Source organism: Poecile atricapillus, chromosome 14 (genome assembly GCF_030490865.1).
Source record: "Poecile atricapillus isolate bPoeAtr1 chromosome 14, bPoeAtr1.hap1, whole genome shotgun sequence".
Taxonomy (NCBI): Eukaryota; Metazoa; Chordata; class Aves; order Passeriformes; family Paridae; genus Poecile; species Poecile atricapillus.
Genome location: NC_081262.1, coordinates 2,223,747 through 2,251,218, shown reverse-complemented (window position 1 = coordinate 2,251,218; position 27,472 = coordinate 2,223,747). Strand labels below are relative to the sequence as shown.

The 27,472-nt window shown below is 56.4% G+C and overlaps 1 protein-coding gene across 1 annotated transcript; it reads right to left on the bottom strand.

Moving 5' to 3' along the window:
• Positions 1-15: 15 nt before the first annotated feature.
• PPL (periplakin) lies at positions 16-27,472 on the bottom strand. Its single transcript, XM_058849617.1, has 22 exons — positions 27,314-27,472; positions 17,798-17,897; positions 17,003-17,157; positions 16,465-16,585; positions 15,832-15,957; positions 15,492-15,533; positions 15,205-15,366; positions 14,660-14,767; positions 14,109-14,204; positions 13,034-13,156; positions 12,019-12,165; positions 11,128-11,279; positions 10,594-10,691; positions 9,677-9,834; positions 8,612-8,790; positions 8,371-8,509; positions 6,850-7,043; positions 6,363-6,513; positions 5,991-6,074; positions 5,309-5,425; positions 4,609-4,701; positions 16-3,559 (listed from the first exon to the last, which is right to left on the bottom strand). Exons 1-22 carry the CDS (start codon positions 27,373-27,375, stop codon positions 875-877), a joined length of 5,292 nt encoding a protein of 1,763 aa, XP_058705600.1. The 5' UTR covers positions 27,376-27,472; the 3' UTR covers positions 16-874.

Sequence of the window (27,472 nt, the reverse complement as noted above, 5' to 3'; positions counted from 1 at the left end):
TAAAGACCAAACACCTTCTGATTGGAACCACTGCATTTTTATTTTGTACTATAAATAGAATTCCCCTCTATTCCCCATTCCCTTACACAAGTAAATGAAACATGTAGCTGCATGTAACTCCATCCAGGAAAACACCAGCACTAACAGCTTTTAACCACAGGGCAGGAGCTGTCTGTGGGAGGCCCTCTGCATTGGGTTCCCTTGCATGCTGTGCACAGCCCCTTGTGTCTGGTGGTTCTGCCATCTCTTCATGTCCTTTTCCTTGACCTCTGGGGTGTGTGAATGCCTCTCCTGGGTCAGTGGCTGGTGCCACCAAAATAGACCTTCACTCTTCCCCAGCAGCACAGGCACAGAGGTGAACAAATGGCGGTGGTGGGTCTTGATGTGGTGATTCTGGACTGAAATCTTGGCTTGCACAGAGCTGGTTTTCTCAGAGGACGAGCCCATCATTGAGTCAGGTGTCCACGGTGGGACTGTCTGGCTTACCAACATGCAGTTGATGTAACCAGCTCCTGAGGTCACCTCAGAGTCACCTGGACCTTCAGTCTTCTCTCCCGACACGGCTTCGTACGTGACTACGTGAGCAGGAGCTGAGGAAACTGCAGGTTCTGCTGAGTCTTCGGACTTGAGGCACTTCACTGTCCTAAGGCTTTCTCTTGTTTTCTGGTAGGAAGAGGGGAAGAAGGTTTGGCAGATGTTTTCCACTACTGGTGGTGTTTTCTGCAGTGTGTGACAGCAAGCGGTGTGGCTGCATAGCATGGCCGGGGCAGAGGCTGTAGCAGTTTGGAAGACGCGAAGGAGGGCGAGGCTTTGCAGTGATCTGGATGTCTACAAGGTGCTGCAGCTCCAACTGGCTGCTCTTGAAGTGAAGTTCCTAAAGTGGAGCGAGCGCTGTGTAATTGCTTCCGGACACCAAGACTGCCAGCTCCTGGATAGACATCTCCTTGTTGAGGTAACTGTCGTACTGGGCCGCGGTGAGCCTCCCGCTCTTCAGGGCGTCCTCGATGGAGAACTCCCTGCCAGACTTCCTGTCCAGGATCACAGACGATTCCCCGTTCGGACCCTTTATTGAGATCTCCTCCCAGTCACATTCCTGGCTCTTCAGCTTGACAAACAGGCTCCATTCAATGAGGCCAAACACGTGAGCTTCCTCTGGAGACATCTCTTTCCCTGTGTCGGGGTCAATGACCACGATGGAGCGCCTCAGGTGGTTCTCCCTTTGCTCCCTCTTGATAGCCACTGTCTTCAGGCGATTCTGGAGTTGCTCAATCTCTGCATCTTTCTCTCTGGATAACTGCTTCAGATCCTCTAACTCTCTTTCCAAAGCTTGGAACCTGGAGTCCAGGTTTATTCCACTGTCCACGTGGGTCATGTTTCTCAAATCCTGAGCTTCTGTTGCAGTGAGTTCAATCTCTGACTGCAGTCTCCTTGTTTCCATCAGCAGGTTCTGTTTCTCGAGGTGGAGCTTGTGGTTTTCCTCCCTTAACAAGTCTAGCTCCTTTGATGACTTGGAGTTGTTGAATTCCACCTCGGACAGCCTGGTTTCCAGGCGGTTGATATCTGCATCCAGCTCCCTCTTGCGCCTACTTTCTTCCTCCAGGTTGCTCTTCAGCTTTTGAATCTCGTACTCCGTGTCTCCTTTGTCCACCTGGACACTCTCTGAAAAGACCACTTTCTCCTTGACCTCCATCTTCTCCAAAGAAAGGAGCTTCTTTCTCAGGGCTTCTAGTTCGGTTTGCAGGACTTGTCTGCGGTGCTTCTCTTCTTCTAACTCCAGCTTGAGGAGGGAATGCTCCTTCTCCTGCTGGGGATCTTGCTGAAGGATCACTTTCTGTTTCACAGTCACTCGTTCTGTCGTTTCTCTTTCCTGTTCTTCCAGCTCGTTCAGCCGGATCCTGAGCCTCTGCACCTCCAGCTCGGCCTCCCTGCGGGCCTGTCTCTCCTTCTCCAGCTCCTCCAGCTGCCGCTCCAGCTCAGAGCGTCTTCTCTGCAGCTTGCGCAGCTCCTCACGGAGGCCATCGATCTGCTTCAGCTCGCTCTCGATGCTCTGGGAGAAGGAGTTCACCTCAGCTTTTAAGGCAGGATCCTGCTCATACTTCACTACTTCCTGCTGGACCACTTTCTCCTTCACCTGAGAAAGTTCTTCCTCCTTCTGTCTTACTTTTTCTTCTTGGAGAAGCCGCTCCCTCTCCAGGTCGATGTGCTTCATCTGTTCGTCTGCCAGCTGCACTCGCAGCGACTCTACCTCCTCTCTAGTCTTGGGGTCCTCCCGAAACTGGAGGATTTCTTGAACAACTTCCTTCATTTGCACTTGAGGTTTGGTGTCTTTCAAAGCTTGTATTTCTTGTTTCAGCTGGTAGATCTCCAGGTCAGCTCTTTCGATAGCTCCGGTCCTCTCTATGATTTCCTCCCGGAGCCGCTGTAACTCCTTTTCGGTTTCTGGATCATTCTTGTACTTAATGACCTCCTTAATGACTTCTTTGACTTCTACCAGGGGCCCTCTGTTCTTCAGAGCAGCCAGCTCATTCTGGCAGCTCTTCAGCTGTTCGTCCCCACCGCGGTACCTCCTCTCCTGCTCCACCAGCTCCAAGCGGAGGTTGGCAACTTCATTCTCAGCCTTGGGGTCTGGGCGCACAATCTCACGCACTTTCTCCTGAACAACCACCTTGGAGTTCTCCTCCTCCAGCAGCTGGATCTTCCTGAGCAGCTCAGCCTTTTCCCTCTCATTGGAACGGCCCTTGGACTTCTCATCTTCGTACTGGCGCCGGAGCTCGTTCACCTCCCTCTCAATGACCAGATCTTTCTCCACCTTCAGCACCTCTTTGACGGTGATTTTGCCCTCGGCGATGGCCCGTTCCTTCTCCAGACGCTTGAGCTTTTCCTGGAGGAAGCTGAGCTCTTCCTCGTGCTTCTGCCGAAGGGCACTCTCCCTCTCCTTGGTCTCCTGCAACATCCGGAATTCCATCTCCAGCTGGGGATCGTTCTGCAGCTTCAGCACTTCCTTCTCTGTCACCTTCTCCTGCTCTTTGTTTTTCTCGCTGGACAGCACAGCAATTTGTTGGCGTAAGAGGATAACTTCACTCTCCCTGGTCCCTTCCTGCCTCCTGAGCTCTTCCAGTTCCTCTTTGAGCTTGAGGATTTCAGCAGCTTGAGCTTTATCTTGTTCAATCCTCAGCACCTCTTTCACTATGTACTCCTGCCCTCCTTCCCTCTTCTCGTGCTCCAGAACACGCAGACGGACTTTAAGAGCCTCCAGCTCATCCTGGAGCACCTGGTTCTTGCGCTGCTCCTCTGCCAGGTTTTGCTGCAGTCTGTGGAAGCTCTCCTCCAGCTGGGGGTCAGGCACCTTCTTCACCAGTTCTTTCTTCACCACAGTTTCTTGGGGCTTCTGGTTTTGCAGGTGGACAATGTTGTTCTGAATGGCTTCAATCTCTGCCTCGAGCTGTTGCCGACGCTGAGTCTCATCCTCAAGCTCTTTCTTCAACTTCCAGACTTCTTCCACAGGCCTTACAGACTTTTTGGTCTGGGCAAAGTCTTGTGTCACCTGAATCTCTGGCTGCTGTTGTTGGAAAAAGGATCAAAAAAAAATCAGTCCAAAAAATCCCGTTAATTTTAACGCTTTCGGTGCTTATCATCACAGAATCATTGAGGTTGGAAAAAACCTCCAAGATCGAGTCCAACCTGTGACCCATCTCCACCTTGCCACCAGCCCAGAACACAGAGTGCCATGTCCAGTCGTTCCTTGGACACCTCCAGGAATGGTGGAACACATCCACCACCTCCCTGGGCAGCCCCTGCCAATGCCTGACCACCCTTTCCGTGAAGAAATTTCTCCTGATGTTTAACCTGAGCCTCCCCTGGCCCAGCCTGAGGCTGTTCCCTCTCCTCCTGTCCCTGTTCCCTGGGAGCAGAGCCCAACTCCCCCGGCTGTCCCCTCCTGTCAGGGAGTTGTGCAGAGCCAGAAGGGCCCCCTGAGCCTCCTTTTCTCCAGGCTGAGCCCCTTTCCAGCTCCCTCAGCTGCTCCTGCTGCTCCAGCCCCTTCCCAGCTCTGTTCCCTGGACACACTCCAGCCCCTCGATGTCCTTCTTGTCATGAAGGGGCCCAGAACTGGACACAGAACTCGAGGTGCCTCAGTAGTGCCAGCACAGAGGGACAATCCCTGCCCTGGTCCTGCTGGCCACACTGTTCCTGACCCAGGCCAGGGTATCGGTGTCTCCAACAAAGCAACAGAAGGGAGCTGAGCTGTGGCAAACTCTGAACAGGGTGCATCTGCAAACAGACTTCTCTGCGGGTTCCCAGCCTGAGAAATCACTTCTGCAATGCCTGCTGCTGTCAGAACAAAGCTTTGAGCCACAAGGGATACTAATTCTGCTGCAGAGTGGCAAAACAAGAGAGTTAAATATTATTTGGAGCTGCCTAGGATGAGTGGGAAATGGGACTGGGGATTGGTCTGTCTGATTTAGGTGAGTGCTGATTAGTGATTTAAGGGGACAGGACAGCAGCTAGACTTGTTCCCAGTTCAGCCTGCATTGGCAGAGCCCCACATGTGCCCTTCACACGTGTCCTTGTGTCCCACACGTGTGTCACCTTGCTCCTGTGATCACTCACCTGCCGCAGGAGGCTCTGGGCAAACTCCAGGTTCTGCAGCCTCTGCTTGTTCACAGCATTCACTTCTGTGTATTTGGCTGCCAGAACAGCTTCCTGCAGAGCAAAAACATGTTGGGAAGAGCTTAAGACCAGAAACAGCAGGCCCTAAAGAGGCAGCTCTGGGTGCTCCTCTGAAAACCTGCAGCAGTGAACTGCCAAGATTTGGGAGAGGTCACATGATACACTCATGGTCAAACTGTGATTTTTCTAAAAAATTCAAAAACAGGTGCAGTAAGAAACAGGTGAGGAAGCTGAGGAAGAACCAGGTGGACACACATCTGCTTGCCTCTATAGGCAGGATGAGTGTGAAGCAGGTAGCAAACAGATCCTGCATAAGTAAGTAGCTTGTGGCTTCATTTCACTGTAAGTATTTCTATCTTTGGTGGTAAAATGTCTCTGAAAGTCTAGAGAATGGAAAAATGTCCAGGTTTTCAGCATTTCTCTTCCTTTTTCCCTTCTAAAAGTGTTAAATCCAGCATTTTCCCTCCCTCATTCTGGCCAGCCCAGTTCAAAAAAATGATGAAAAATCCCTTCCTCCCGATTCCCTGCCCTTCCCTGTGGTCCCCTGTGGGTCCCCACAGTAAATGTGGGTGTTTGCAAACCTCCAGTGGTCCTGTGAGCTGCCCTCTGCTTTAGCTCTCCTCTGGCCCCACTTGCTTACCTCCTCCTTCACTTTGGCAGCCGGGGACTGCAGCCTGGGCTTCTTGCTCGTGTAGCCATTGCGGCCGTTCTCCAGGTCCAGGATGGAGCGCAGCTTCTCAGCCTCCAACTCGTAGTCCTGTGGAGGACATTCCCAGGAGAAATGTGAAATTACTGGGTCCCCTTCATGCACAGGCTCCTCCTAAGCTGCCCTGGCTTTAGCAACTTCACCCCTTGACCCATTTTTTGGGAAGGCCACAAAACCCCACCCTCTGCTCTGGAGCCAGGCTGGGAGAGCTGGGGGTGCTCACCTGGAGAGGAGAAGGCTCCAGGGACACCTCAGAGCCCTTCCAGGGCCTAAAGGGGCTCCAGGAGAGCTGCAGAGGGACTTGGGACAAGGGATGGAGGGACAGGACACAGGGAATGGCTTCCCACTGCCAGAGGGCAGGGATGGATGGGATATTGGGAAGGAATTGTTCCCTGGGAGGGTGGGCAGGCCCTGGCACAGGGTGCCCAGAGAAGCTGTGGCTGCCCCTGGATCCCTGGAAGTGTCCAAGGCCAGGCTGGACAGGGTTTGGAGCAGCCTGGGATAGTGGAAGGTGTCCCTGTCTGTGGCAGGGGTGGAATGGGATGAGCTTTAGGGTCTCTTCTAACCCAAATACTCTGTTTCTCTGTTCTCTCACAGGCAGAATTTCAGTCCTTACCTTCACTGCCTGCTGGTACTGCTGAGCTGTGGCAGAGACCTTCTGCACCTCCTGTTCCTTGCTTGCAATGTCACTGAGCAGTGCCTGGGCACACAGAGATACAGGTCAGAGGGAACACAACATCCAAATACATCCCTCAGCCTTTTTGGGAGTTACCATTAAAATCACAACCCTGAGAATTCCAACCTCCTTGAGCAGCCTTGTTATGTGTAAAACAAAGCACAGGAGAACAGCGGGACCTTAGAGCACAAGAATAAATCTAATAAATATTTCTATTTTTCTGTTTGATGTTCAGGAGCTATCTAAGCTCTCTTTCTTTTAGTATTGTTCCCTCTCCTCTCCCTGTGGAGCCCAGGGTGCTCTGGGAATTACCGCTTGGCTCTTCAGCTTCATCTCCACTTGCTGGATGTTGTCAGTCTCCTGGGGCTCGTAGTTGGGGATGTTGCACAGGAACTGGTTCACCTTGTCGTAGTTGGTGCGGTAGTTGGAGTAGGCACTTTTTGCTTTCTGCAGGGTCTGCGTTCTGTGGGGAAAATCAGCTCAGCTTCAGTCCTGTCACATTTCCTGTGCCTGCTGCAGACACCTCTTAACCCATCCCACTTCCCCTGCTCCCTAAAGACATGGATTTGAGCCAGAGTTGTTCTCTTGGCACCTCTGTTGCAAGAGAATTTAATCCTTGTTTTCCCAGCTCTACCCAGCCAGCACTTGCCAGCAACCTCTCCCTCTTCCTCCTCAGACCTCCCTGGAAGCCTTTCTGCAACACCTCCTTCCCAGGATAGTGTTGTGCCTCCTCCAATTCCAGTGTGGTTCCAGCCAACTTCACAGCAAATATCCCGGCAGTGCTGCCCTGGAGCCTCACCTGTGGTCGATCTGCTTGCTGAGGTTGTTGAAGCGCTGGTTGAGCTTGTAGAGCTCTGCCTCCTGGCGCTCGATGTCAGGGCAGTGCTCCTGGAACTTGCTGGCCAAGGTGTTGGAGCATGTCTTGGTCCTCTGCAGGTTCTGCTCGGCTTCAGTGAGCAGGAACTTCTTGGACTGGAGCTCGGTGCCCATAGCCTGGGGGGAAAAAGCAGGAGAGGGGGATTCTCGGGTTTCACACAAGCCAGGCTCTTGTCACTGTTGTCACCCACATCAACTGCACTGGAGCTGCATGGCTGAGCTGCAGCAGTGCCACCAGTTGTGGAAAAGAACAAGTTCAAGGTTTACATGGAAAGCAGAAGCCCCAGGTAAACCTGACCAGGAGAAAAGCTACCTCTTACTCCCTCTTCAACCTGCTGACCTTTAAAAGTAACTGTGCAATGTGCAAAATAGCCGCTGCCCCTCATGCAAGGCTCAGATCCTGTTCTTGCCAGTGCAGAAACTGTGGAAGGAGCAGTGAAAGCTCTTCCATGTTAATCTGAACTTGGGATTTCATGGAAAAGCTGAAGGAACACAGAAAATTCTGGCCTAGCCAGTTCTTGGTCTTTCTACAGCAGAAGAATTGCCAGTTTGGGTAGTTTTTCCAAGCCAAGTAACTGTTCTCAAAGCCTTGCCAGGCTCATCTTTCCAGTATCAGGCCACTGTGTTGCTTTTCCCAGACCATTTTATCCTTCATTTCTCTAAGAATCACAGAAGGTTTTAGTTTGGAAAAAGCTTAAGGCTCATCTCATTCCACCCCTGCCATGTCCAGGGGCACCTTCCACTATCCCAGGCTGCTCCCAGCCCTGTCCAGTCTGGCCTTGGCCACTTCCAGGGATCCAGGGGCAGCCACAGCTTCTCTGGGCACCCTGTGCCAGGGCCTGCCCACCCTCACAGAGCAGAATTTCTTCCTAACATCTAATTTAAATATTTTTTCTTTTAGTTTAAAACCATTCCTCTTGTCCTGTCCAGTATCTGCCTGTGTAAAAAGTCTCTCTCCCTCTTTTTTATAACCCTCCTTTAGTCCCTGGAAGGGGCTCTGAGGTGTCCATGGAGCTTCTCTTCTCCAGGTAACACCCCCAGCTCTCCCAGCCTGGCTCCAGAGCAGAGGGGCTTGGAGCATTTTCTCTGGACCTGCTCCAGCAGATCCAAATTTCTTGTGCTGAGGACTCCAGACCTGGACACAAGACCCTGTGGGAGGGTCTCAGAGGCAGAGTAGAAAGGGAATCAGTCTGTATTAGTCCTTTTGTCAAATCATGAGACTTCAAGTGTGGTTTGATTTGGTTTGATTTGATTTGATTTGATTTGATTTGATTTGATTTGAGGATGGGAGGTGTTTGTGTCTGAAGTAGGTGGGGATTACTGCCGTCAAGGTGAGCTCTCACCCCCAGCTGGGGGATCCAAGCTTGGGAGTTGAGCAGGAATCACCACAGCTTTTGGAAAGTGGTTTTGCATGTGCAGCATGTGACCAGGGCAGGAAACTCACCAGCAGCTCTTCCTTCTTCCTGTCCACCACCCTCAAGTCCTCTGGTACCGTGTCATCTATGACCAGCTTGTTCTCATAGGCTGACAGCAGGTCTCGGCCTTGCTGGAGGCTCCTCTCCAGGTTTGTGGCCAACTCAACTCTGTTGGGACACAAGAGGAGGGTGTTTAAGCACACCTGCACCCTCCTCCTGCAGGATCCTGCGTTAGGCTGGGCTCAAGCCGGGATTTAAGCCATGACTTACTTCTCCTGGGCAGCACTGAGCAGCTGCACCACGCGCTCGTACTTCTTGTTGGTGTTGTCCACCTTGTTCCTCACCAGGGTGGCGCTGCCTGTGTTGGGCACGGATTCGATGAAGGCCTCGCACTCCTGGATCTTCCTCGTTTTCTCAGGCTCAATCCGCCGGACCTCGTTGGTGATGTTCTGCAGGAGGAACAAAGGCTTTAGAGCAGCTGAGCCAGGACCTGGTGCCTACAGAGGAGCCACACTTGGCTGTCCAGGGTGAGGAAGGAAGTCAGGGCTGAGGATTTGTTTTTGGTGGAAGGTGCCTTTCAGCCCTGCAGGGCACAGAAGGATATTTTTGGCTGACTTTCTTTTGACCTGTCTCTCCTTAGCAAGGAAACTCCAGCTGGGGAGTGGTTCCCAGCAGCTCCAGCTCTGTCAGGGACACGCTGGATTCCTCTGGGCCGTTGGGCTCTGACGGATTAATCCTTGCCTGGACATCAAAGTGCTGCAGGCAGTTGGGGCAATTTGCTTTCTCTTGTGGTGGCACCTGGATTTTGACACAGCCCTGGGCAAGTGATGTAACCATGACCTGAACTTCCTCCTAAACCAAGAGAGGTTTGTGGCATGGAGCCTGGCTTAATTAGGGGTCTGAAAAAGAGGAAAGGAGCTGGATGCTACTGGCACTGGAGCCTGGAGGAGCAGGTCCACAAGAAGAAACTGTCTTGGACCACAAGGGTTTTCCTGTTCCTCTCTGAGCTGGTGATAGTGGTAGCAAAGGTAACTGTGCTCAGATGATGGGCAGGATCAAACCCTGAGGGCTCCCCTCTCATCCTCACAGCCACCACCTGCAGCCACCACCTTTTACCCATCCAACTGAGCTGGGCCAGAAGCAGGGCAAAGATTTTGGGCTTCTGAGGCTGCTCATAGGGCTGCTCCCCATCTCTGCTGCAGGAAGCTGTGAGCATCACTCCACACCCCATTTCCAGGGCTCAGGGAGCACTTTAAGCACTCCTGGTTATTGAGAACCACACTGAAGACCCTGTGGGAGCACAGTCTCTGTAAGGCACCATCCCACAGGCCCCACCTTGAGGTCCTTGGAGCGCTCGGTGCTGTCCTGCACTGCCCGGCTCTGCTCCAGGGGCGGCCGGAGGTTTGCTGTTATTGCTTTCTCCTGCTTGTCCAGGTCACTGGTGACTTTCTCCAGTCCTGCCAGGAGCTGGCGTCCCCGAACTGATGCAGCATCTGGAAACCAAGAGGAGACCAGATTAAAGCTGGTTGGAAGCTGGATGTGGGCTGAGTCCCATTGGCAAGTGCCAAACCCTCCTCCTGCTGCAGTCCCTGAGCCCGGCCTGCACTGACCACAGCCTGACTGCTCTGCCCCCATCCATCCATCCATCCATCCATCCATCCATCCATCCATCCATCCATCCATCCATCCATCATCCATCCATCATCCATCATCCATCCATCAATCCTTCCTTCCATCCATCCATCCATCATCCATCCATCCATCCATCCATCCATCCATCCATCCATCCATCCATCCATCCATCCATCCTTCCATCCATCCATCCATCCATCCATCCATCCATCCATCCATCCATCCATCCATCCATCCTTCCATCCATCCATCCATCCATCATCCATCCATCATCCATCCATCCATCATCCATCCATCCATCCATCCATCCATCCATCCATCCATCCATCCATCCATCATCCCTCCATCCATCCATCCATCCATCATCCATCCATCCATCATCCATCCATCATCCATCCATCCATCCATCATCCATCCATCCATCCTTCCATCCATCCATCCATCCATCCATCCATCCATCCATCCATCCATCCATCCATCATCCATCCATCCATCCATCCATCCATCCATCCATCACTGTTGTCCCCAGCACCCTTAGGAGATGGGAACACCCCCATAAGATGCTCCACCACCTAAGTTCAAGCCTTTTTTGTGCCCCAGGCTGCCGTCCCGCCCCACACCTCCGATGCTGTCTGCCTTCAGCCCCTCATAGCGCTGCTGGAGGATGTTCTTGCAGTTGTTGGTCTTCTCCTTCACGCTCACGTAGTGCTTGGCAATTCTGCAGAACGGGACAGCAGGAGGTCAGTCAGACCCTCAGCCTCTCCATCACCCCATCACCATCCCAGCACTGCCCAGGAAGGAGCTCCGGCTCTGGAGGGATTGTGGGGGCAGGGCAGGGTTAAAAACACCTTCACCCCATGTTAGGGTAGAGCAGCATCTTCACTGGAACAGGGGAGAGGCAAGTACCTGCCGCGATGGCCCCAGAGCAGGGGACACCTGGATGGCTCAGAGCCGGCCCCCCTTTGCCAGCTGGAGCACGCAGGAAGGGGCAGGAATCCCTTCGGGAGGAAGCCCGAGGCTTTGAGAAGTCGGGGCTTGGCTGTGGGAATTGGGGCAGAGCCCCGGGGTGCCAGACGGGGTGCAGAGCCTGGGGCTGGGGAAGGCAAAGGCCGGGGGGCAGCGGGACGGTCCTGCCCGAGCCTGGGGGCACGTACTGCTCTGCCAGGGCCAGCGCTTCTGGGTCGGGCGGGGGGATCATGAAGCAGACCCCGGGGGCGCTGAGCGTGTCTCCTGCGCTGTCGGCCACTTCCCAAAGGTCTCCGCTGTTCCTCTGCAGGGTGTAGTGGGCTCCGCGGCTGATCTGGCCCTGGGGAACGGGAACCGGTCACAGCAGCACGGCCAGGATCCCCAGCCCTGCTCCCGGCTCCTCCGAGAGCCCCAGCCCTGCTCCTCCGAGAGCCCCAGCCCTGCTCCCGGCTCCTCCGAGAGCCCGTCCCTTGCCAGGAGCTCATGTGCCTGCTCCTCCCTCCCCGCAGCCTGCGGGCACCGAGCTGTGCCTCTTGCGACAGCCGGGGCGAGCGAATTCCCACTCGGGCAGAGATGAGGAGGCGTTCCCCGGGCTGTGCTCTGGATTTCCTTTTCGGAGAAGCCGGCAGCTGAGTTAGCTGGAACTGCTGGCTCCTGTCCCACCCCTGCCACTCCCGCTGTGGCTGTGGCTGTGCTGTCCCATCCCTTTGGCCGGCTCAGGCCTCCGGCAGCCGCTGGTGGTGCGGATGAGGGGATGAGCACTGGGAATGGCCAGGTGGGAATGGTGGTGGTGGTGGGGCGTTCCTTTGCTCAGGAACACGCCGGGATATCAGCTCAGGGAGCGTGGGAATGTGACAGAGCTGTGCTGTCGCAACATCCCAGGGTGTGTGAGAGGCAGCGAGGCTGCGTTTCCCCCGGACCCCTCCCGCTCCTCCCGCTCTTCCCACTGGGGCGAGGGCGACCTTTGCCTCGTTCCCCCTGCAGAATCCAGCACCACTGCTTGGAAAATCCTGCTCCTTCCCCCAGTGCCACCGTCACTGGCCTGAGGAGCCGGTGTCCAGCACTGAGGGTGGCGGTACCTGCTCGCCCTCGTACTCGCACAGAGCCTCCACGGGGACGGGCTGCGGCGGCGGCTGCCGGCGGTACCGCAGGGGCAGCACCTGCTGGCTGCGCTCCTGCAGAGACTTCACCACCGCCTCGTACTTCTCCAAGGCCTTCTCCTGGTCCTGGCATGGGGCAACAACAAGAACTAGTAAGGAAACAGGGAAAGAACGAACTCCTGGGCTCTCACAGCCGGGGAGGAGCTCATTCCCACGCGGCCGGGACAGAGACTGCAGCTTCTCCTGCGCTGAAGGCATCTCCTGCAGCCCTGTGTTCCTGTTCCAAGTGCTCCTGCACTCTCCCACCTCCTTCTGCAGCCCGGCTGAGTTCTGGGACTGTGCCCAGGGGTTGCTGTGCCAGCAGACAGTGGCAGGGTTCCCTGGTGCACAGCCCACAGCTGCATGGCTGTGTTGGTGGATAGCCCCACTCCAGGGACTCATTCCAGCCCTGCCACAAGGATCTCCAGCAGTTGCTTTATTTCTACCCCTGAAGGTGGAGATCCCGAGATGCTGAGTGGGATGGAACGTGCAGGAGAGGGGACAACTCTTGGGAAGGGCTATCAGCTGTCCTGGGACACCTGCAGCAGCTGGGCCTGCTGCAGCATGCTTGGACTTTGGCTTGGATTTAGGCTCGGGCTCAGGCTCAGGCTCGGCACAGCCCTTCCCAAGTGGGCGATCTCCAGCCCAGCTCACTGCAGCACAGCGAGTTCCACAACCTCCTCTGGCAGCAGGTCTAATTATGCTCCCACCCTTAACGAGTGCTAACTCAATGAGAGAACAAATAAAAACCAGCCCAGTGAGCAATTACGTTGCTACGGGAGAGGCAATCTCTAGCCAGGGGGGAAGGAAGAGCTGGGGGAAGGCCGGGCACGGGGAGGCAGCAGCACAGCCCTGCTGCTGCCCGTGGAGAAAGCTGGGCCAGGTGCCCACACAGGCGAGGACATCCCTGGGGACAGTGGTTCCTGCTCCTGCACTCCTGCCTGCAGACACTCACATCCAGCTCCCGGAGGAGAGACTCCAGCTGGTATCTGTCCTTGAACTCCGGGCTGAATTTTTGGTCCAGGTCTGTATCCACCTTTTTCAAAAGCTCCTGAGCATCCTTAGTGTCCTTCTGAAACTGCAGAAAGGAAAAGTCTCTTGTGAGAGAGGTTTCCAGGCTGAAACATGGAGCAGACCCTTCATGGTCTTCTCACAGCCACCAGGAGCTACTCTGGGCATCTGGACATCCAAAATATGTGGAGAAAAATGAGGGTCACTATTTCCCTTGCTCAGGACATCAGCTCAAGGGGAACAACAACCAGGAAGAGATTATTATTCCATGCAGAGTTGTTAAGTCCCACCTTTCCCTGCCCTCACTTCTGTTTCCCTGGGACAGCATCACCACGGTGTGTGGTGCCACCACTGCCAGCGCCAGGAGAAGGGAGAGCCAAGCCCTTCCACACACAAACCATCCCCTGGGGCAGCTGTTCTGGCACATCCCCAGAAAGGCACTGCCTGGGCTGGGCACCACAGCTGAGCTTTGGCAGGAGACTCATGGGGTGGTGAACACGCCCAGGCTGTGGGAGAGGAATCCAGCCCGACCTGCTCCCCTGCAGAGCCTCCCTGGCTGTCAGATTCCATTTATCCAGCAGACATCTGTCTGCCCAGCTCAGCTGGGACACTCAGCCCTTCTGCCAGGCTCCCTGGGGGGAGCTTGTGGCAGCTGGGATTTCCTTCATGGACCTGTTCTGCTTCCCAGTGGAGCATGTGAGCTCTCCCCATGCCGTGTTCGGGGCTGAGGGATCTCTGCTGTCCTGGGGACAAGGAAGTTGACACCAACAGTGCCTCATGAAACTCAGTGCTGGAGCAAAAGCTTTCTGCAAGTCATGCTTTGGCCAAGCAAACACTGACCTTAGGCACCTGAGCAATTATGACTTCTGTTCTATCAGCTCAAGGTGCTCTCCTAGCCTTAAAAATCCTGGTTTTAGAGAGCACTCCATCTCTTCTTCCCAATTTCCAGAATGGGAAGAATTTTTGTATTCTAGGATCTCAAGCACCCGCTCTCCAGGCTCCAACAAGGGATGTGGTACCTTGTGGAAGTCTTCCATGAACTTCAGGTGGCTTTCCTCACAGATCAGCAGGTTCAGGTACTCCTTCCAGTCAGCGTGCACGGCCTCAATGTGAGCCTGCAACACAGGGGTGGGAGGGGGACATCAGCGAGACCCCTGTGGCAGGGGCAAGTCCCAGTTGCCATCCTGAGTGAGCTTTGGCTGCCTCTGGAGCCACCCAGATGCTCTCAGGGGGAACCTGGGATGATCCTGTGGGAGCACAGGCTGTGTGGCAAATCCTTGTGTCCATCCTCCTGCCAAGCAGGGAGGAGTTCCACCATCATTTATCCTCTCTAGGTGGGCACAGGGTAACAGCCACAGGAATGAGGAAGATGGGAAGAGCTCCTTAAGTTTATCTTTCCTCCTCCTGTGGTATTTACACATCTGCAGGTGAAGGAGGCTTTTTTGCCCTTGGCATCTCAGGAACTAAAGTCACGAGTGGTGTTGGCACCGGGTCCTGCTCTGGAGAAGGGCTGGGTGAGTCCCCCATGCTCCAGGGGGGTGGGGAGCTGGGACCCATCCCTGGTGCTCACCTCAATGGCGTTCTTCCCAGGGTGGTTCTGGGCCAGCAGCTGATCCCCATCAGCGTGCAGCTTGTTGATGGCCTCCTCCTTCTCCTCCAGCTTCCGGTGGATGAAGTTCTGGATGGAGAAAGGTGAGATATTGATGCCATGCAAAGGGAAGGGACCCTGGCGGCAGTGTGGGGCTGAGCAGCTCCACGAGACAAAGTGTGCTGTTCTCCCATTGCAGCTTTCACTTCTCCTTCCCCTGCAGATGTTGCTAAAGATGTGACTGCTGCCAAGCCAGCGCTGAGATAAAGGCCAGGAGGGTGAGGGTGATGATGTTCTATCATGGGAACACTTCCCCATCACGTTATCTTTGGCAGAGGTAAGGATCAGCCTCACTGTCCTGGTATTACCAGCTGGACACCTCAAAGCCTGTCACCATGGGCTGGGGGAAACTGAGGCACGGGGGAAGGAACATTCCCTGCCCTCACCCAGCTCCCCTGGCCCCATGCCCTGCTCTCCTTTGGCCAGCAGCAGCCGGAGCAGGGCCAGGCTGCTGGGAGTGCACAGACCTCGTACTGGCGGCGCCGGCTGGGGTAGTCCAGGTTGTGGTCGCTCCAGTCGTAATGGGTCCTGTCCTTGGCCTGCTGATCCAGCCAGTAGAGCTTGTTGGTGCAGCGCTGCATGTAATCCTGCAGCGAGTTCAGGTCCTGCTGCCGCTGCTGGGAGCCGGCCTGAGGGGGGGAACAGGACAGATCAGCCCAAAGCTCCTCTCTGTGGGACCCCCAGGGGTGCCCGGCCACCCCAACAAGGGACCCCTCCAGGAGGGTTCTTCCCCCAGGATCCCAGAGGCTCTTACCAGCAGCTTCTGGTATTTGGCTTGGAAGTCGTTCATGTTTTCCTGGATGAGAAGGAAGGGTTAGGAGCGGTGTCTGGAGAGTGATGGTGTGACAGGGGCTCGAGGGTGCAGAGGGATGTGGGTTTAGGCTGGAAGGGGATGTGGTTTATGGGATTTGCCTCACTGTAAAGCCAGAGCTGGTGTGTGATGCTGGGCTCTCAGACTGGGAGGGGATCTGAGCACCCACCCAAACCTGCACCAGGCTGTAGCACCCTGGGTGGTGGGAAACCCTCCCCTTCATCCAGGGCTTGGGGCAGGGCTGACTCTGCAGGGCAGCAGGGAGAGGGGCAGGAGAGCTGACCTTGCTGCCTTCCTTGACGATGTGTGGCCCGATGGCCATGACCTCGTTGTGGAAGATGTTGTGCTCTTCTACTTGGCTGTTGACCAGAGGCAGGTCAGTCCCAAAGCCTTTGCTGCTCAGCGCGTCCTGGGGTGCACAGGAGTTGGGGTTAGCAATGGGGGAATGGGATGAGGCTGCCAGGACCTAACTCCTCTTGGAGGTGGCCATGGGGGCTGGGCTTGGATGGGCTCCAGTGGCTGCAGTGTGTGGATGCCCCAGGAGCACGTGGGTGAAATCAGCTGTGCTGGAAAGTGTGCTGTGTTTCCCAGCCATGGAAAAACCAGTTTGGGGGGGTTGAAGCCTTCTCTGCTTGGAAGAGTGTAGGGAGTGGGAGAAAATAAAAAATAAGGGCCTTGGAGTAGATCCTAAAGCAGGCAGTGAGTGGGGATGCTGAGGCCAGGACCGGTGCCACCTCGAGCACTGACTCCTGGTCCCACCACCTCTGCCCCTCCCCTGCTACCCAGCTGTTTGCTGCTCCCAGTGTGGAGCTGCCCAGAAGTTTTCCAAGAGCCAGTTTCTTCATGGGGAGCTGCAGGAGTCCCTGGCCAGCTGGTGCTACTGGCCAGGCCGTGGCCCTGGTGGCCCCCTTGGTACCTGTTTCTCCTCGATCACTGTTGACCAGTTGACCTGGGGCTCAATGTTCTGCAGGGGGAAGTTGTAGATCTGGTCATGTTTCACTCGCAGGTTTGCCACGCGTTCCTTCAGCTGCCGGATGCTGCGGGAAGGGAAAGGTGAGGGTGGGATGCAGGATGTGGGCATGGGTTGGCATTAGCACTGGTGGGTGTAGCTGGTTCTCCCCCAGGCCCCCATGGGGGACAGCCCAGGCAGGCTGGCAGCAGCTGCACCATGCAGTGGCCAGGCAAGGAAAGGGCAGAGGTTCCTGTGCTCTGCCCTCTGCCAGGGGCTGCTCCCGTGAGCTCCGGGCAGGCTGGAGCTGGGGCAGAGCGTGGGGCACAGCGGGCAGGTGCCACCCTGCCACGCTGCCATCCTCTCACACTCCCCATGCCCAGGGTGGGCACACACCCTAATGGGGGTTGTGACCCCCCAGTGCAGGCAGCAGCTGAGCAGAGCCCCTGGAGAGGCCTCCCCCCAGTCCAAGGGCTCTGGGGACAGGTGTCCCTGTGGCACTCACTCTTCTGTGATCATGTCCCCCTGGGGGTGCTTCATGTGCCGGGCCACGGCCGCGTCCCCATCCAGCACGTAGAGCAGCTTGTCAGACTCGGAGAGTTTCTGTGCTGTCAGCTCCTTGTACTGAGCCAGCTGGCACGCCTTGATCTTGTGCAGGTCCTGCACAGTGGGGACAGGAGAAAGGGTCACCCCTTGGTACCCGAGAGGTCATCCCACCCCACCCTCCCTCGGCACTGGAGAGGGGCAGGAGCTCTGCTGTTTCCCATCCACCTGGGATGTATTTTGCTTTCCCCTCTCCTATCACAGGATCATGGAATGGTTTGGGTCAGAAGGGACCTTAAAGACCATCCAGTTCCAACTCCCTGGCCATGGGCAGGGTCACCTTCCACTTGATGAGATTGCTCCAAGTCCCATCCAATCTCACCTGCTGGGGAGGGGCTGGGGAGCTGCAGCACCTTGGGGTGATCCTTTGGGATGAGGAGGATGGTTCAGGCCTCTCCTCCTCCTCCACCCCAGCTCCCTGCCGGGATGCACATCCCCAGTCTGAGCAGTACTGCCCCCCTGGCTAGGGGAGAATTTCGGGGCCCTGGAACACCCTCCCACCCTCTTCCCATGAGCAGGGGAAGCCAAATTACCCTTAAATGACCCTTAAAGATCATCCCAATGCAGGTGCCAGGGCTGGGCAGCCACCCACATGTGCCACAGGAGAGGAAGGAATTGCAAAGGGCTGGGGCAGGAGGCAGAGGGGAGATGGGGCTGCCAGGAGGAGCCTGTGAGTGTGGGACAGTGCCTTGCTTACATTTTGCATTCGGGAGTCGGTCTCCACGATGTTTTTCTCCACCTGGTCAGCATTTTTCTGCAGGCGCTCGATGAGCTCGGTCAGCTCTTTGCTGGAGATGCTGGGGAGAGAATGGGGGCTCGTCACCCCCAAAGCCGCTCCCAGCTCCCGGGGGTGCCGTGACCCCGGGGGTGGCCAGGGGCCAGCAGAGCCTGCCAGGCACTGCAGCTGTGTGTGACTCACTGCTGCCTTCCAACACTTTCCAAAATACTCAGCCAGTGGGCCAGGAGCGGGTGGGGGACGGCTGGAAATGGGAGAGATGCCTGAGCCTCCCTCGGCCTCGGAGCAAGAAAGAAAAGAACAGGGACAGGGAGAGAACCACAGCTGGAAGGGACTCACGAGGATCATCAACCCCTGGCTCTGCACAGACACCCCAACAATCCCATCCTGTGCCTGAGAAGGGGGGTCCAGGGTGGAAATAGAGGAGCTGGAGCAGCAGGGAGGCCCTGGCCCCCCATGCCCACAGGGCAGGTGCCCGTTTGAGGCTGTTGCCCATGGGCAGCCCCTGCCTGCAGCCCTGTCCTGCCCCTCTCTGCCATGCTCAGGGCTTCCTTCTCTGCAAGGAGTTATTCACACTTTAAACCCAGCAAAGGGATGGGATCACACACGTTGCATCTGTTTCAGTGCTTTCTCCTGTGCTGGGCACTGGTTTTGCTCCCAGGGTGACACTGGCCAGGCTGGCAGGGTGCAGGGCCAGCCCAAATGTTCCCATCCAAGTGCAGGGACGGCAGAGCTGGAGCAGAGGCAGAACAATCCATGACGCAGCTTCTGCATTGCTGGGGTTATTTTAAACATTTCATCTCGTTGCTGTCACTGAGGCTGCAAGGAGAGGCTGCAGCGTGCCAGGGCCAGCTCCAGGGGCGTGTGCCAGGCACTGGCCACAGCTCTCCCACCCCTGGCCAGAGGCAGGAGCAGGGTGTGCTCCCCAAATCCCTGCAGCTGGAGGGAACTGAGGCTGCTGCCAAGGCTGGGGTGTCCCAGCTGTGCTGCTTTGCCACCTGGGCTTAAACCAAAGGCTGGCTCAGTCCAGTCCCAACCACCTTAATATGAGCCTTAATGACCTCATTATGTGGTGGCAGAATTAATCTTTATATGGCACTTGGAAGTGTCAACTGCTGCTGGAGCAGCTGGAGAGGATGAGCAGGGCTGGCTGGGGGAGCACCAGCATCCCAGCAGCGCTGGCTCGTGGCACAGACAGTTCCTGCATCCCTAGGTAGAATCATGGAATTGTAAAGATTGGAAAACCTCTAAGTACATCGAGTCAAATCATTTCCCCAGCACTGCCAAGGCCACCTCTAACCCATGTCCCCAAGTGCCACATCCACACAGCTTTTGAATCCCTTCAGGAATGGGGACCCCACCACTGCCCTGGGCAGCTGTGCCAGTGCCTGACCACCCTTTCCATGGAGGAATATTCCCAATATCCAACCTAAACCTCTCCTGGCACAGCTTGAGGCCGTTCCCTCTCCTCCTGTCCCTGTTCCCTGGGAGCAGAGCCCAACTCCCCCCGGCTGTCCCCTCCTGTCAGGGAGTTGTGCAGAGCCAGAAGGGCCCCCTGAGCCTCCTTTTCTCCAGGCTGAGCCCCTTTCCAGCTCCCTCAGCTGCTCCTGCTGCTCCAGCCCCTTCCCAGCTCTGTTCCCTTCTCTGGACACGCTCCAGCCCCTCGGTGTTGTGAGTAGTCCAGAACTGTCCCCAGGACTCTGGAGCTGAGTTTCAGGACCTGTTCCTGCCTGCCCCATGTGCTGTCGCTTCAGTGCAGCAGAACAAACCAAACCCCAGCTCTGGGCTTGTTCCTCCCTACCTCAAACCTGCCCGAGGCTGCAGGAGCCTTGTGGCATCCACCAGCTCCAGGAAAGTTCACACTTCCCTGGGAAGTTCTGGTATGGGCATGGTTTACACTGATGCTTTTCTTTTTATAGCAGCTGCATCATCAGGATGGTACTTGGAGGTCTGTGCCCGTCTCTGTGCCTGCTGCCTGCCTGGCACCTCCTGCATCAGCAGCAGTGAGCCCAGTGGCCATTCCTGGGCAGAGGAGACAAGGGAGGGGTCGCTGGGAGTCGTGGTTGCAATGATTCCAAGGATGATTCTCATCCTGCGTTCAATAACTGCAGCTGGAGGGTGCAGGGTGCACCGGGAGATGGGATGTGGGTGGCTGGGTCCTGCTCCAGTGGTAGAAGCAGCTCCTCAAAATCCACTTTGGGGTTTTTTCCAACCTTCATCATCCCACAGAAACCAGTGCAAAAGTCAGGTGGAATCAGTGGTTTGGAGTGGGCGAGTGAAATGTGCTGCACGTGTTTGGGTGTCTTCGGGTGATGGTTGCTCAGAGCTGGCATCTCCTGCATCCTGGCAGAACTTGTGGCCACCAAGGAGCCTTCCTCACCTCCCACCCATGAACTGGAGGCCACCTGAGCTTGGAGGATGTGAGAGGTTCATTATCCAGGTGGGAGCTTGGGATGCTTCATGGTGAGGGCTGGCACTGAGCTGGGGATGAGCTGGAAGCTCTTGCTGGCTCCTCTCCTTGTGCCCTATCTCGGTCTCAGTGACTCCAGCAAGTCCAAGGATGGATCTTCACAGTTTCAGTGGATCTGCAGCATGGATGGGAAAACCATCCTAAAACCCAGAAGAAGTCTGAGGTTTTTCTAGTTCTAGTTTTGACTGAAACCTCTAAACTGTAGGGAGGGAATAAACCTAAGCCAGGCATTTTTTTGATCCATGACTGTGGTTCAGGCTGCGGACCTGGAGAGCAGAACTGAGCCTGGAGCCTCAGCCCAGCCTTTGTGCTCACTTTGCATCAGCAAAACTGATCTCAGGTGCTGGAAGCAGCAAGTACAACACCCCAGCCCTGACCCTCTCCCTCAGGTGCCAGCTCTGCTGAGCCAGTTTGGGATGAGGATGATGTGTCCAGGCAAGGGTGAGCCCCTCGTCCCCTTCACTCTGCTCCTCTCTCAGGTTGGAGCCACAGGCTCTCCTCATCCCTGCTATCACCTGTGCCCTGCCAGCCCCTCCCAAGCTGGGGGTGCTGCCCTGGACACCCCTCCCCAGCTCCTGCCCTCAATGGCTGCAAGAGCCCAGGGCCAGGGCAGAGCCACCCTCCAGCCCCGTGGGGCTGTGACATCCCTTCTCAGGGGGCTGGGGAAAAGAGAGGGCAGAGAACCAGAGAATGGCAATTCCCTGTGTTGGAGGGGATGGTTTTCCCATGATTCAGAAACTGAATAGTCCTGTCCCAGAAACTGCTGCTTCCATGTGCAGTGTTTGGATGACCAGGGCAAAAAAATGCTCAGAGCAAGTAAGGACATGCTGGGATGTGATGTGGGCATGGCTCGGCTCTCCTGACACACCAGAGAAGCTGTTTGCTCTCTCCACCTCTGTGGTTTATGTGAGAGTCACCAGCTGAGGCTGTGGGACAGGGAACTCTCATAAAAACTCCCAAGGGAGCTGCAGCTCAAAACTGCAGCGTGGGGGAGCTGCTCCTGTGCCCCCCATCCTGCCCTGGGCAGGGAGCTCGGTGTGTGCTCTGCTCACCCCACTGCTGCTGGAAATGCAGGGGTAACAACTGTGCAGGAATAAACAGAGAAATAAGAGAGAATGGGAACCTCTCATGTAAGATCTCTCTTATTTGTGTATTTATTTCTCTGTACTTGCTACTTTGGTGCCACTTCATCAACCAGATTGGACATCACTGATGTGAGAACATCAGACTTGTTAACCTGTGCCCTCCACAGCTGGGTCTGTGTGGATAAACCAGAGGAGGAGCACAGTCCCTGCATCCAGCTGGATGTCAAACAGGGAAAGCTGAAGCCTGGCTGAAATCTCCATGCCAGGGGATGGAGGAGTTTGGCTTCCCTGTGCCCTTCATCTGCTGCAAGGGTGAAGATGCTAGAGTGCCAGGAAAAGGGGGAATGGCTTCCCACTGCCAGAAGGCAGGGCTGGATGGGATATTGGGAAGGAATTGTTCCCTGGGAGGGTGGGCAGGCCCTGGCACAGGGTGCCCAGAGAAGCTGTGGCTGCCCCTGGATCCCTGGAAGTGTCCAAGGCCAGGCTTGGAGCTGCCTAGGATGGTGGAAGGTGTCACTGCCCATGGCAGGGGTGGAATGAGATGAGCTTGAAGGTCCCTTACAAGGCAGCCCATTCCATGATTCTGTGCAGGAGAAGCACAAAGCAGCACCTTGGCTGTCCCAGGAGAAGTGTTTGGATGGGATTGACAGGACGTGGCTCTTTTGGGAAGCTTCTGGGAAGAGCCATGGGTGCATCAGGCTTTGGAGCAGAGCTGCTGGCAGGGTAAGACAAATGAAGCCAGGGCCAAAAACCAGGCTGGGGGGGATGGCTGGAGCATGGAGCAGAGCTGGGGAGGGAGAAGGGCAGGATTTGGCCAGAGCTGGGATGGGCAGCACACACGAGACTGAGCAGAGCCAGGAGTGAAGGTGCCCAGGGCTCGGCCCCTGTGAGGCTGCAGCAGAGGGGGGAACTGCAGAGCTGTTCTGCTGGAATAGATAAGGCTTTGTTTGAAAGATGAAAAAAAAAAAAAGCCTGGAAAAACTGGCTTTGCCATTTCTGGAGAAGTTTAACATTCTCTGGTCAGGAAGGAAAAAATGATCTCTCTCATGGAAAGCTGTGCTTGGCAGAAGAGTAGTTTTATGTCAGTGCCATTGCCTGGGTGGTGTGAAGGACCCCAGGTCATTCCCACAGGGAATGGGAACAGGTTTTGGTCCAGCTGAGGGACCAGGAGGAAGCAGCTGTGCCATGGCAGACAGCACTTCGTCCATGTACCACAGTTCTGACCTCAAGACCTTGGTTTCAGAGGGGTTTGGGTACTTCTGAATACCCAATATATTTGCTTAGGGGGATTTTTAGGGTTCAAGTTTTTCTCTCTTCTGTTTTCTTAGAGTTTTGGTGATTTTTCTTAGTATTTCAGTTGTGATTTGTTGGGGTATTTTTATTACGAGAGGTTCTCAACAGACAAATATGATGAAAATTATTGTAATATGAAAACTTTGCTGCTAAAAACTGGACTTTTTTTCCTCTGTTCCTTTTTCTTTCTCTCTTCTCATTAGGTTGCACCCTTGCTTGGAAGAGCAAACCTCCCTCAGATCAGTTTCTCCAGGATGTGCAAAGATCTTGTGCTTGCTGGCAGGTGGTAGAAAATCCCTTGGATTTCTCAAGTTTCCTTTTTTCCAAGCAAGGAGGCTGTTTCCTTAATCCCTTCAAGAGAGGACGTTCAGACACTCCTGGATTTTGACTGCTCCAGGTGACTGAGTTCCCTGGGGAGGCTCCTGCTGGGAATTTGTCTCTGGAGCCTGATCCTTGCTGGGAGGGTTGATGGGAAGCTCTGTCATGCTCAGGGGTGCTGCTCTCCTGTCAGGAAACCTTCCCATGCCAGAGGCTTCTCCCGTGGGATGGCTTGGCCAGGGACAGGGGAGTTGGGTGAGGGGATCTGAGCACAGATCCTGCTCACTGCATCCCACCACTGGGATGGACAATCAGCACAGCAGGCAGTGACCACCCACTGCTGCTCTCAATTCCATCCCCATTAATGCCCATTTATATACATTTCATAAAAAGCTCTCCCATGTCAGCCCTACTGGGATTAACTGAATGAATCCTCCAGAAGGCCACAGCCCAGAGCTGTAAATGTCCTTAGAGCTCCCTGAGCCACAGCTCCCACTGCATGAAATTCTCTCATGCTGCTTTTGATGACACTGGAGTGAAACTGTGGCAGGGTAGAGGGCACAAGGGCTGGGCTCTGGCTACGGTAATTCAGGTTTGGGAGAGATTAGGATCTGGCTGAAAGCTCAGAGCAGAGTTCTGTCAAGCTGCCCACGTCAGGGTGTAGCTGGACAGCAGGGTTGCTGTGCTCAGCCCAGCCTGTTCCAGTTGTATTTATCTTCCCTCGTAGGGATGGTGATATTTCATTGTAATCTGCATGGAAATGAGAGCAGAAATAGGGAGGGCCATGGGAGGCTCTCTCCGCCCTCAGCTCTGAGCAGCTCCTGACTCACCTGCTGTCTGGGGCTCCTGCTGACTCCAGCCCTTCCAAACAGCCTCTGGAAATGGGTGCCAGCCCTGCAGGCAGAGCTGTCCCAGTGCCTGCACCCCCTCTTACCTGGGGAGTGACACTGCTGAGGGTCCCAGGGCTGGGAGCACTCCTGGCTGGACACTCTCACCCCCAGGACTTTGAGGATGAACAACTCTCCTGCTGGCAGGAGGGAGAGTTTCAGCAGCAGCTCTGAAGGCTGAACTGATTTTGATCATAAAATTATCAAATGGCTCAGATTAGATGGGCAGGGACACTTTCCACTACCCCAGACTGCTCCAAGCCCCATCCAGCCTGGCCTTGGACACTTCCAGGGATCCAGGGGCAGCCACAGCTTCTCTGGGCACCCTGTGCCAGGGCCTGCCCACCCTCACTGTTTTTTGCCTGCCAAACCTGGGCTATCCAAAGAAGAAGCCAAGCTCCTGTTTTCTAAGCATGGCAAGTGTTTGAGGAACAAACAAACATCAAACAAGATGTGGAAGGAGGCTGATGATTTCCCCCACACTGTGGCTCTGCTCAAGGCTTTTGTGCCTTCCCTTCCAGGGACACACATCCATGTAACAATGTGGTGCTCACAGCTGAATTCCCAGGGCCGTACCACACTCAGGGATGAGAGCAGAATAAAGCAATCAAGTCCATGAGACAAAAGAAATGTCACCCTCATCCTCCAGGATCCCCAGCCAAGGCAGGGCTGGGTGGAGATGGCTACTGAGCCTGGAGCCCTTGAGCCCAGGCAGATCACAGAGCTGCAGCAGCCGCTCCTAAGGAGAGACTTGGACCCTGGTGCTGCTGGATGGGAGCTCGAGGCCACCTTGGGGTTGGGACAGGGCACCTGTCACATGCAGGGGACAAACAGCTGCTCATGGGGAGGTTGCAGCACCTGACTTGGGTGTCAGTGCTGTTCATCACGATGTTCCCATCCTGGGCAGGCTGTGTCCCGAGGCTGAGGAAGCCACCAAAGCACCCGTGGCTCCTTTCCAGGCTCTGTCCTGCTGCCGGACCGTGTTCCCCGGGCAGCCCCTGCCTCCCTCAGCCGAGCTCCTGGCCCTGGCTCCCGGGGCTGCCAGGACACGCTCCAGTGCCCCTCTCTCTTGCCAAACCGGTGCTGGGTTCTCGCCCTGTCCCTCGGTGCTTTGAAGGCTCGGTGACAGGAGCCCTGCCCGAGGTGCAGCCCCGGCCCGCAGGATCCGGCCGGGCTCAGCCGGTGTCGAAATGTGTGTCCTGCTGCCGGCGGGGGCGGGGGATTGCATTGCTGCAGTGTTGCTGTTTTCCTGGCAGCAGAGCTGGGCGGGAGCCTGGCACTGCCTGGAGCAGGGGACGGGGCAGGAGCTCCTCACTTCTTCGCAATCCTCCTCCAGCAAGTTGTTCAACCGGTCGGGCACCGGCTTCCCCATCTCGATGGTGGGGTTGTTTCCACACGGTGGGAGTGTTCCCTGGATTCGCAGATGTTTGTAAACTCCAAGGCAGGAATTAACAAATTGGGGCTAATAAGCACAGCTGTCCCCGAGGTGTGCACGGACAGCCCGGGCGCGGGGAGGGAGGGAGGCCCCGGGCACAGCCCTGCGCTGCTTCCTCAGCCACCACCAGCCAGAAAAACAGAGGTTTCAGCCTGGCCCGCAGCCTCCGGAGGTGCTTTGGCACCTGCCCAGGGCTGGGCTCCAGGCAGGGGGGGCGGAGGGAAGCTCCTTCCTTCCTGAGCCCATCCTCCGGCCGATGGCGAGAGCACGGGGTACCCAGGGCTGGCAGCGCTCGGGGCACAGCGTGGGGACCCCGGCCACAGCCCCAGGGTGGGCACCCCGCACCGTGCAGGTCTGTCTCCTCCTGCTTCACAGCATCCTGATGCTCCCGGAGTCCTGCGCTGCCAGCCCAGCCCCCTTTCTCACTTTGGAGCCGCCCACGAACTCCCCCGAAGCTCAGAAATGCGCCCGGGTATCGGCTCCATCCTTCACCCGAGGGAACGCCGGGGCCACCGGGGAGCCTCAGAGGGCTCCGTGCCACCCCCGTCTCCTCCTGCCCTCCCCGGGGCAGGATCCGGCAGCAGAGCCTGCCCCGGGCTTCGGGAGCCTGCCGAGCCAGCCGGGCTGCCGGGGGAGCCTTCCCCAGGGCTGGAGCCTCAGCCCCAGGAGGGGGAGCTCAGCAAATCCCTGTGCCAGGGCAGCAGCGGGCACAGCCTCCCCTGCTGGGGAGCTCCCTCCCACCGCCACAGCTCCCGGGGGCAGCCAGGGGCTCCCCTGCTCAGGAAATGTCCGTGCTTTCTGCGCTGACCGCTCCCTTTCGGGGTCCTCGAAGGCGCCCCAGCCCTGCAGCAGCTCCCCAGCTTCCTTCCCTAAGGAGGATTTCTGGGACAGCGCGGCTGCTCCGGGTCCAGCAGCAAGGACTGGTGCCCGTGGAGAGGAACGGAAAGGGATGAACAAGCCACGGGCTTTGAACATGAATCCTTGAATCCCTAAGAATCCTGGAGCACTCCACATGCTCCAGAGCCCCTGCAGCTCCTCTGGGAAACACAGGACACTCTTCTGAATTAATCCCAGCATCCAGCTCTTTGGAAAAACATCCCGGTGCCGGCAGGGGCTGGGGCTGTCCAGCCCAGGGAGGCTGAGCCTTCCCGGGGAGAGATTTTTACACCTTTTCCCTTTTATCAGTGACCTTTCACAGGGCACATTCAACACTCTGCTTTCACCAGCACAACCGAAACGCGTCCCCACTCCACCAGAGGAAGCGAGGAAACGACGATAGACAAAATCCTTGGTCCTGAGGGAGCAGGGGACGAAGGTGGAGAACAACCAGACTATTCTTCTCTAAGAACTAACCCAGCACACACCTGGGAAGCGAAGGAACCTGCTCGCTGGAGCTGCTGCTGCTGCCATGGGAGGGGAACTGGGAGAAGCAACCTCTGCACCCACACCCAGAGCAGGAGATGCGAACCCAGCTCGGGGAGGAGCTGGCACTTCACAGGGGGGGCAAACATCGGAGTTCCCACACGTCAGGGGCTTTACCAGCACTCAGAGGGTGTCCACACCTCGAGGATGTCACAATTCCGGGTCCCTCACCTCGGGAATGCCCATTCCTCGAGGGGTGCCCACACTTAGGGGTGTCCACATGTCGGTGCTGCCCACACCTCCAGGGGAACAAGTTCTTGGGAAGCGCCGACAGTTCGGGGTTTCACACCTCAGGGGTTCTCACACTCGAGGGTGTCCACACCTCGGGAGGGATTCCCACTCCTCGGGAGGGATTCCCACACCTCGGGAGGGATTCCCACACCTCGGGAGGGATTCCCACACCTCGGGAGAGTTCCCACACCTCGGGAGGGATTCCCACACCTCGGGAGGGTTCAGCTCCACCGAGTTCCGGCGCAGGGTCGGGGGGATGCTGCAGGACGGGATCCCCGGGATGGCGGCTCCGCTCGTCCCGGGAGGAGCGGGACTGCCCGGGGCCGGGTCACTCACCTCTTCTTTTGCACGGAGGGGCTGTATTTCCCTTTGTTGCGTTTCCTGAAGAGCGAGTGCATCGCGTCCCCGCACGGCGCCCGCCGCGCTCCTCCTGCCCGTCCCCGCCGCCGCCCGCAGCCTCTGCGCCGCCACCGGGCCGGGCCCCGCCGGGAGGCG

What these genes read in the sequence shown, in the direction of transcription:
- PPL (XM_058849617.1), bottom strand. Translation starts at nt 27,375, where the DNA reads ATGCACTCGCTCTTCAGGAAACGCAACAAAGGGAAATACAGCCCCTCC. An exon ending in GCCGGCGCCGCCAGTACGAG is followed by an intron (nt 14,768 to 15,204) that starts GTCTGTGCACTC and finishes TTCTCCATCCAG; the next exon opens with AACTTCATCCACCGGAAGCT. An exon ending in AGCGCTCCAAGGACCTCAAG is followed by an intron (nt 8,791 to 9,676) that starts GTGGGGCCTGTG and finishes TTCCTCCTGCAG; the next exon opens with AACATCACCAACGAGGTCCG.